Source organism: Miscanthus floridulus, chromosome 7 (genome assembly GCF_019320115.1).
Source record: "Miscanthus floridulus cultivar M001 chromosome 7, ASM1932011v1, whole genome shotgun sequence".
In the NCBI taxonomy this organism is placed as follows: Eukaryota; Viridiplantae; Streptophyta; class Magnoliopsida; order Poales; family Poaceae; genus Miscanthus; species Miscanthus floridulus.
In genome coordinates this window covers 51,817,587-51,826,731 of record NC_089586.1, presented here as the reverse complement: position 1 = coordinate 51,826,731, position 9,145 = coordinate 51,817,587, and the positions used below count along the sequence as shown (strand labels likewise).

General features: G+C 44.0%; 1 protein-coding gene across 1 annotated transcript; it reads left to right on the top strand.

The window, feature by feature from the left end:
* The first annotated feature begins 347 nt into the window (after nucleotides 1-347).
* On the top strand, nucleotides 348-8,711 carry LOC136466988 (probable plastidic glucose transporter 2). The gene is given in 16 exon segments (XM_066465541.1): nucleotides 348-620; nucleotides 859-945; nucleotides 1,057-1,074; nucleotides 1,077-1,173; nucleotides 1,273-1,340; nucleotides 1,434-1,566; nucleotides 2,668-2,767; nucleotides 2,884-2,996; nucleotides 3,089-3,182; nucleotides 3,905-4,058; nucleotides 4,165-4,308; nucleotides 4,388-4,461; nucleotides 4,563-4,651; nucleotides 5,225-5,339; nucleotides 8,048-8,232; nucleotides 8,413-8,711. Coding segments are annotated over 14 exon segments (1,464 nt in total). The 5' UTR covers nucleotides 348-620; nucleotides 859-863; the 3' UTR covers nucleotides 8,231-8,232; nucleotides 8,413-8,711.
* Nucleotides 8,712-9,145: the final 434 nt, after the last annotated feature.

The window sequence follows — 9,145 nt, the reverse complement described above, 5'->3', positions numbered from 1 at the left end:
CGCGGCCTGCGCGGAGGAGAGAAGCTGTGGGGCGACCGAGCGCAAGCCCTAGCGGCTATCGGGGGAACGGAACGACCGATGGAGTTGAATACGCCAGCCGGTCGGCTTTTACGTCAGTTGTTCGGCCGGCTGGGCTCCAAAACCAGCCCAGCCATCCGATTTAGCCCTAGGCCGAACATAGCGTTTGTTCCGAGTAAATTTAATAATATCAAGGGCTAGAACGCAATTGTCCTTCCCCTCCGCCGTGCGCTCCTGCCAGCATGTGCTCCTGCCAGCATGTCACCCCCGTGTTGGCCTGGCAGCACGACCTCATCACGGCACAGCCTCCCCAAGCTCCCCTTCGCCCTTTCCCCCCACCCCACCCACCCTGCGATCTCCGCGCCGGCAGCTCGCCAGGCAGGCCTCCACGCTCCACCACCCTCCTCTCGGTCTCCGTGCTCCCTCGCCAAACCCACCCGCCCGGGATCAATCATCATCTGACTAACCAACGCCGAAGCAATCCCTCGGCTCCCTCCGTCCTCCCCAGATCCGGCGCCGCCTCCGCCCTCACTGCACCAGCACCGCACGGCGGACACGTCGCCTCCCCCGCGCGATCTGATGCAGGCGCACGCGGTGGCCAGGTAAACAAGCCTCCGACTCCCGATTAATTTACTTAACCGCCGCTATTAATACACCGACCCGCCCGGCCGCCCCTTCCTCCTCCCACGTCGCTCACCTAGTCACCTTCCTCCCCTGGGACCGGCCTAGATCTCTCTCTCTCTCTCGGGTCCTCATTCCCGAACCCTCCAATCCCTTCCCCATGCTGCACTGGTTCTGCGGCCGAATCGCTTAATCGCTTATTGGTCTCTGTGTAATCAGCGGCGATGCGGTGGAAGCTTAACTCCTCCGTCTACAAGCGCGTGCCATCCAGGGAAACAGCCATGGAACCCGACGTCGAGACGCCAAGTTCGTACCCCGCTCGGTTTCCCCCCGTTCCTCTTACCACTTGGTTAATTTATGGTGAGATTTGAATCTCATTTCCTTTTCCCATTTCCGTTTCCATTTCCATTTCCGCAGTGAGAATGACGGACAGCGGCGCGGCGGCGGCGGCGGCGCGGGGCCGTCGTGGCGCATGTCCTTGCCGCATGTCTGTGTCGCCACGCTCACCTCGTTCCTCTTTGGATACCACTCCGGGTGCGTGCCCTTCCGCCCACGTTTTCTGCACTTCTGATGGCTCTGTTGCCCTCATCTGAACTCTGTGCCTCATTTGGTGCCGTGATGGTGATGACGCAGGGTGGTGAACGAGCCCTTGGAGAGCATCTCCACTGACCTTGGCTTCACCGGCAACACGCTTGCTGAAGGTACGGGGGCATTTCTTCTGTTAATTGTAGTGGTTTTGGTCAGTTTATTTACTTGTTATACTCGAGTTGTGCTTGTGCTTCTGTTGGGTGCAGGGCTCGTGGTGAGTATCTGCTTGGGAGGAGCTTTTGTTGGGTGCCTCTTCAGCGGCTCCATCGCCGACGGGATTGGGCGACGCCGTGCGTTCCAGCTCAGTGCACTGCCTATGATCATTGGTGCTGCCATAAGGTGACATCATGTGCCACTTGATTTGTCTTTCACTTTCACTTTCACTTTCACTAGATATACGTGATATACGTGATAGATTAGGGGTAGCACCAATTGAAGAAAAGCTTGTCCAACACCGGTTGAGATGGTTTGGACATGTCCAACGGAGACATCCAGAGGCACCAGGTATGTAGTGGAATCCTAAGCCAGGATAGTAACGTGAAGAGAGGCAGAGGAAGACTGAAGTTGACTTGGGTAGAGGCAATAAAAGGAGACTTGATAGGATGGAATATACCCAAAGACTTAGGCCTTAGATAGGAGTGCTTGGAAAACAGCTATTCACGTGCCTGAACCTTGATTGCTTTTGCTGGGTTTCAACTCTAGCCTACCCCAACTTGTTTGGGACTTAAAGGCTTTGTTGTTGTTGTTGTTTCACTTTCACTAGATCCTGTCTCTGATTGGTTTAATGTTGTATTTAAGCGCCACTTGCTAGCATTCATTATTCTTTGTTTTTTTTAGAGTCATTATTCTTTGGTTGAGTCAGTGGAAGTTGTCTGTTTTTTGTCAAACAATTAAGTACTACTACTTGGACCTTGGGTGTACCATCTGGTGACTGCCTTGCTGGTGAATTGGTCTCTTGGACTAGTGTCCTGCTGACTGGTTGCCGGTCTATCGTTGCTTCTGTAGAATTGCTGAAAAGTTGAATTGTGGGTAAAATATCTACCTCTTTTTTTACAGGCACTGCTTGAGTAATCCATGAATTAATCGTTGAGTTTTTTTTTACAATTTAACTTTATTAAGATTTAGGAGATGAACCACGAATATGAGGTACGTGGGAGTCTACTTGTTGTGGTATCATCTGGGCACAGGAAGCTCCTCGCCCAGCCAAAGAAACAACACAATTTTCCTTATTAACAAAAAGTAACTGAACAATGATGTAAAGTAACATAATGTAATGGTCCTGTAAGAACCGTGCAGTTCTTCCAAATATGGGGTAAACTTAGCTTACCTGTTACATTTTCATGTGGGCCTGGTGAAAGCTCCTTGGCCACTCATAGAAGCCCTAGAGTAAGAATATTGCTAATGATGAGAAGTAACTAAAACAATACCATACAATTGCAGTGCTCTCACCAATAGTTTGGAGGGTATGCTCCTCGGAAGATTTTTGGTAGGAACAGGGATGGGATTGGGTCCACCAGTTGCTTCACTTTATATAACGGAGGTATGTAGATCGTGTTTTCTCAAATGACTATTGTAAAGTTCTCATATGGTTTACCTTCCATTCTGATATAATTTTCATCTGGTTCTTTGTCTATGTCCACCTCTGATGGAATGCAGGTTTCTCCTCCTACGGTGAGGGGTACATATGGTAGCTTTGTTCAGATTGCAACCTGCCTTGGAATTATAGTATCACTCCTAATTGGTACACCTGTCAAAGATATCGATGGATGGTTAGAAGCTTTCTGTTTTAGTCCTTTACATGCCTTTTGAATTTCATATTTGTGAAATTTATCTGTACCAATGTTATTATTGCCGTTGGCAGGTGGAGAGTGTGTTTCTGGGTTGCCACTATCCCAGCGACTTTACAAGCTCTTGGTATGGAGTTTTGTGCTGAGAGCCCCCAGTGGCTCTATAAGGTACTTCTGCTTTGGCACATTGCTTGGTTTCTATGCTATGTTTCTGATTTATCAAGTCAAACATGCATGTTTGTTTCTTTGGTCACCCATATGAATGCTGCTGTTTTTCTTTTACTCGTTGAAAATGGTTGGGTTACATGAATGGCACGGGTCGACGAACCTCATGTCTCATGTTGCTTCAGTATTTAGTACAGCATACTTCATAATGACTATGATGCGATATATTGATTGTCAAAGCCACTAACTGTATGCAGTGGTGAAGCTTCACATAAATGTTGGGGCCACTAGTGCTAAAATAGCCAGGTTAGCAGTGTTTAAGCATGATTAAGTATAAAACTTCAAAGCAATATGGAAAATTAGGGAGGGCCATGGCCCATTTGGTCAAGCTCTGCCAGTGACTGTTTGTATGAATTGATATATGTGGTTTGTGTATGTGTGTTCTTGTGTTCGAGCCTTACAACTTGAGCAGTGTCGTAGCTAGGAACAACTTGTAGGAGGGGCCAATTTGCCTTATGGAGATCAACGTGTACACAAATGCTAGCGTATTTAGTCACTAGCTGCAAGTTTGATGCTAATTAACACCTCAAATAGCTAATAAGAAATAACAAGTAGACCGTATTAAGTACACATTACCCTGTACAGTCTCCTGTGTGTTTGATAAAAAAAATATTTGAGACTTCGAGACTCCAGAGTGATTTGATGAGGCCTGTTCTTGTATGCAGTGTGGAAGAATGAGTGAAGCAGAGATGCAATTTGAAAAGCTTCTAGGCCCCCTTCATGTAAAATCTGCCATGGCAGAACTTTCTAGATCTGAAAGAGGAGATGATGGAGAAAGTGTGAAGTACTCAGAGTTGTTCTATGGTCGCCACTTTAATGGTACAAGCTATTCTGTTATTCTTTTTGTTGCATTTATGCACTTCTAATAACCTGAGTTCAGTCTGGCCGTGAAGTTTGTTCATTACAAGTCCCTTTTTTGGTACAGTTGTTTTTATTGGCACAACGCTCTTTGCTTTACAACAGTTATCTGGCATAAATTCTGTGTTCTATTTCTCATCAACTGTGTTCAGAAGTGTGGGGGTGCCCTCTAACCTTGCCAACATATGCATGGGGATTTCAAATCTATCAGGTGCGCTCAAAGTTGTTCTTGTACAGTGTTATTATGTTCATTTTATCAGATGACTTATTTTTTGTGTGCTGTCTTGCAGGCTCAATTGTAGCAATGCTTCTAATGGACAAGCTAGGTAGAAAAGTGCTTCTTTCAGGGAGTTTCCTTGGGATGGTAAGCGACCATGATAAATGGCACTTTTTTATCAAAAAATTGCAAACACTGAAAAAGTAAAAAATATGTTGAACATCACTGACAGCACTTTACTGGTATAGGCTTTTGCAATGGGGCTTCAGGCTGTTGGAGCAAACCGTCAGTATCTTGGTTCTACAAGTGTATATCTTTCAGTTGGTGGCATTCTGTTGTAAGTTCCAAGCGTGATACATTTTGTAGCTTAGTTCTCTGTGTGTTTCATATGGAACTGAACTAATTGAAACATCTGCCTCTGGTACCTCATACTAACATTCTACATTAATTTGTCCTAGATGATTATGTTCTTATAAAACTTGGTAATAAATGGAAGTCACTTTATATTGGCTATGAAACGTTCAGATCATGTTTTTAATTTTTTTTATTTTGCTTGATGTTGTCTTGACCACACCTCTACTACTTCCATTATTGATTGCTACTGTGTAGGAGATTGAATTACTGGTTGATCTTTGTCTAATAGCATAGTAGATCGGTACTGTACGTGTTCCATTGTCATTCTTGATATCTGTTTTCCCTAATGATGTTGTATCACCTAAGCTGCATAGCAGTTCTCCATATGTATTTACTATTTTCGAATTGGTTGAATTGTATACCAGAAGCTAAAATTCTGTCATTTGCCTTTATGTTCATAGCACACCTGTTCTGTTTGACAATTGTGGTTTACTTTTTATGAGTATAGCTTTTGTAAATTTTTTGGTCCAGTTACTTACGACTAGGATTTTCGCAGGTTTGTCTTGTCATTTTCACTAGGAGCAGGCCCAGTCCCAGGACTTCTTTTGCCTGAGATTTTCCCCAATAAAATCCGGGCTAAGGCTATGGCTCTCTGCATGTCTGTACATTGGGTAAGAACTCCATGAGCCATGATATCAGGCACGCATGTGAATTGTTAGATGGAAAAGAAGCATACCAGTATGGAAGAATTGTACATTATATATCTCTAAAATGTCTAGCCTTTTGTTTAGTTGATTTGGGATCAAACTCATAAACTAACACAGAAATGAAAAGGGGCCTTATTGTGTCGAAATGTTTCTGGATTGAGGTGTGGATAGTCTAGGCTTGTATTTCATAGATTTTGAAGCCTCACAGAAATAATTTTTACGAAGGAAGGAGAGAAGGACATTTATAGGATGGCTAGGGTTCGTGAGAGAAAGACACGGGACTTCAACCAAGTTAAGTGCATTAAGGATGAAAGGGAGCATCTCTTGGTAAAGGAGGATGAGATCCGACATCGATGGCAAGAGTATTTTGACAAATTGTTCAATGGTGAGAATATGGACACAATCTTTCAGTTGGATGACTCTTTTGATGACACCAATAGGCGCTTTGTGCGGAGAATTCAAGAATCTGAGGTCAGAGAGGCGTTGAAAAGGATGAAAGGAGGTAAGGCGATGGGACCGGATGGTATCCCAATCGAGGTGTGGAGATGCCTTGGGGATATAGCTGTAGTATGGTTAACCAAGCTGTTCAACCATATTTTTCGATCGAACAAGATGCCTGATGAGTGGAGGAGAAGTATATTGGTACCGATCTACAAGAATAAAGGGGATATTCAAAGTTGTACAAATTACCGAGGAATTAAGTTGATGAGCCATACTATGAAGCTATGGGAGAGAGTTATCGAGCATCGCTTGAGAGCAATAACGCGGGTCTCTATGAACCAATTTGGTTTCATGCCCGGAAGGTCAACCATGGAAGCCATTTTCTTAATAAGACAAGTTATGGAGCGGTATAGGGAGAAGAAGAAGGACCTACACATGGTTTTTATTGACTTGGAGAAGGCTTATGATAAAATACCAAGGAATGTTATGTGGTGGGTGTTGGACAAACATAAAGTCCCAACGAAGTACGTCGGGCTCATTAAGGACATGTATAACAATGTTGTGACTAGAGTTCGAACAAGTGATGGAGACACGGATGACTTCCCGATTAGGATAGGACTACATCAAGGGTCAGCTTTGAGCCCTTATTTGTTTGCTTTAGTGATGGATGAGGTCACAAGGGACATAAAAGGGGACATCCCTTGGTGTATGCTTTTCGCGGACGATGTAGTGCTAGTTGATGAAAGCCGGACAGGAGTGAATCAGAAACTGGAGTTATGGCGGGAGACTTTGGAGTCCAAAGGTTTTAGACTTAGTAGAACTAAAACTGAGTATATGAGATGTGACTTCGGCACTACTACTTGGGAGGAGGAAGATGTTAGTTTGGAAGGTCAAGTAGTGCCTAGGAAGGATACCTTTCGATATTTAGGATCAATGCTACAGAGGGACGGGGATATTGATGAAGATGTTAGCTATAGAATCAAAGCAGGGTGGATGAAGTGGCGGCAAGCGTCTGGTGTCCTATGTGACAAAAGGGTACCACAGAAGCTAAAAGGCAAGTTTTATAGGACGACGATTAGACCTGCTATGTTGTATGGTGCAGAATGTTGGCCTACGAAACATATTCAACAGCCAAGTGTCGCGGAAATGCGTATGTTGCGTTGGATTTGCGGTCATACAAGAAGGGATCGAGTTCGGAACGATGATATACGTGAGAGATTAGGGGTAGCGCCAATTGAAGAAAAGCTTGTCCAACACCGGTTGAGATGGTTTGGACATGTGCAACGGAGACCTCCAGATGCACCGGTGCGTAGTGGAATCCTAAGTTAGGATAGTAACGTGAAGAGAGGCAGAGGAAGACCGAAGTTGACTTGGGTAGAGGCAATAAAAGGAGACTTGAAAGGATGGAATATACCCAAAGACTTAGCCTTAGATAGGAGTGCTTGGAAGACAGCTATTCACGTGCCTGAACCTTGATTGCTTCTGTTGGGTTTCAACTCTAGCCTACCCCAACTTGTTTGGGACTTAAAGGCTTTGTTGTTGTTGTTGCTTTTGCCACCTTAATCCAGTTAAATTTTTGATTGGTGGTAAATGGCCTAAGTGCTGATAGCACTGATAAATGGAGAGGTCGTGACAGCAGCTAGATGGAACCCAGCTTTAGTCACAAGGTGTATAAGGGTGCCAAACTGTTTAATCAACCTGAATGCGCAAAATGGTTGGAGATTGGCATAGCATGTCTTCTGCTAATGTTTTCTTATAAGACCGTAAGAGTGTGCCCCACCTCCTGCACCTTTTGTCTGCCATTCCTTTATCTACCACATTCCATTTCCATAGTTTTATATATGCTACATGCCTACATACCACATGAAAGAATTGAAAGTTAATTTGGAAGTATGTAGTTGGTGCTGGTACTTGAAATTTCAACTCATAATTTTGATTTATGCCAGAAGTACTCTGTATAGGATAGAGTTTGCCTTTAATCTCTCTAAAAAATGTTTTGGTCTTTGGGTTTCTTGTTGTTTGTGTAGATGAGTATCAACTAACTAGTCACTAGTGACTATGGGCTAAAGAAAAAACTTTTTTCTCCTAACAATTAAAGTCCAAACTAGCAAGAGTGGTCTACACTTGTGCTTGTTTTTTATAGATGGTTTTATCCATGTTTCTTGAGTTATTTTTCAGAGTTAAAATGATATATCTCATTGACATCCAATCCTTGAATGTAACTTTGGCAGATTGTGAACTTCTTTGTTAGTTTGCTGTTCTTGCGTCTTCTGGAGCAACTTGGTCCACAGCTTCTCTACACAATATTTTCGTCATTCTGCGTGGTAGCCTCAATATTTGTGCGGCGCCATGTGGTAGAAACAAAGGGAAAGACTTTACAAGAGATAGAAGTTTCACTCCTGCAACCACAATAAAGGTACACCTTGGTTAATTTTATCATCATACATTCATGAGTTGCACAGGAGTTGAGCTGACTCAAAACGCAATATGCTTAGTTGGTATTTTTTATGAGAAGACCATGTGAATAGGAAGCATGCCCAGGAACGCCTTACCTTTTCATAAACTGGATTCACAGGCCAACCGCTCCTCATTGCAGGTATATATTTGACGTGACTGGAATCTGTTGCTACGTTGTTTGCTGAACACAAACAAGCTGGCCCTGCAGAAGCTCATTCCTGAAGTCGTCTCTTGAGAACGGAAACGCCCTACAAATGGTCTCAGGGAAGTTCCAGATATGCGCCTGCGACCGCTAGGGCGTCTCCATAGATCATCATGTACTGAAGTTATGCCTGTATAGCCCGCCCTAGTTAGGATGCTTCATACTTGTGTTGTCATCTGTTCTATCTATATACGCCTTAATATATCAGGTAAAAAACGTACTACTGTTTGACCGTTGATGAGCACTGCCGAAACGAGGCACTATCACTTGAAACACATGTATGTACCACAGTAATAATAGTCGGAATAATAACATTAACACTGTACGGAGATGCCTTATTAGACGGAAAAGCTCTGTTCCAGCTCTTACGCGTCCTAATTCCGCAGCCTGAACGGTGAACATATCCGGTCAGAAATCGGGAACGTAACACCACTGCCCGTCTCCATGAGTTCATGCCTACTGCATAGAGGTCGCTTTCGTAGAGACATTTTGGCATGGTTTTGACTTGTTATACATCATATTGTCTGTGAAACCAAAAATAGTGACTATTTTTGCTTTAGTGTTTTTTAGTTTATTTCGAGAGAAAGAAAAACGATTCCTCGTCAAGAAGAAGCTGGGGCTAGAGCCGCCCTGAACATCAAACGACACCTCAGTATTAGAATGTTGGAAG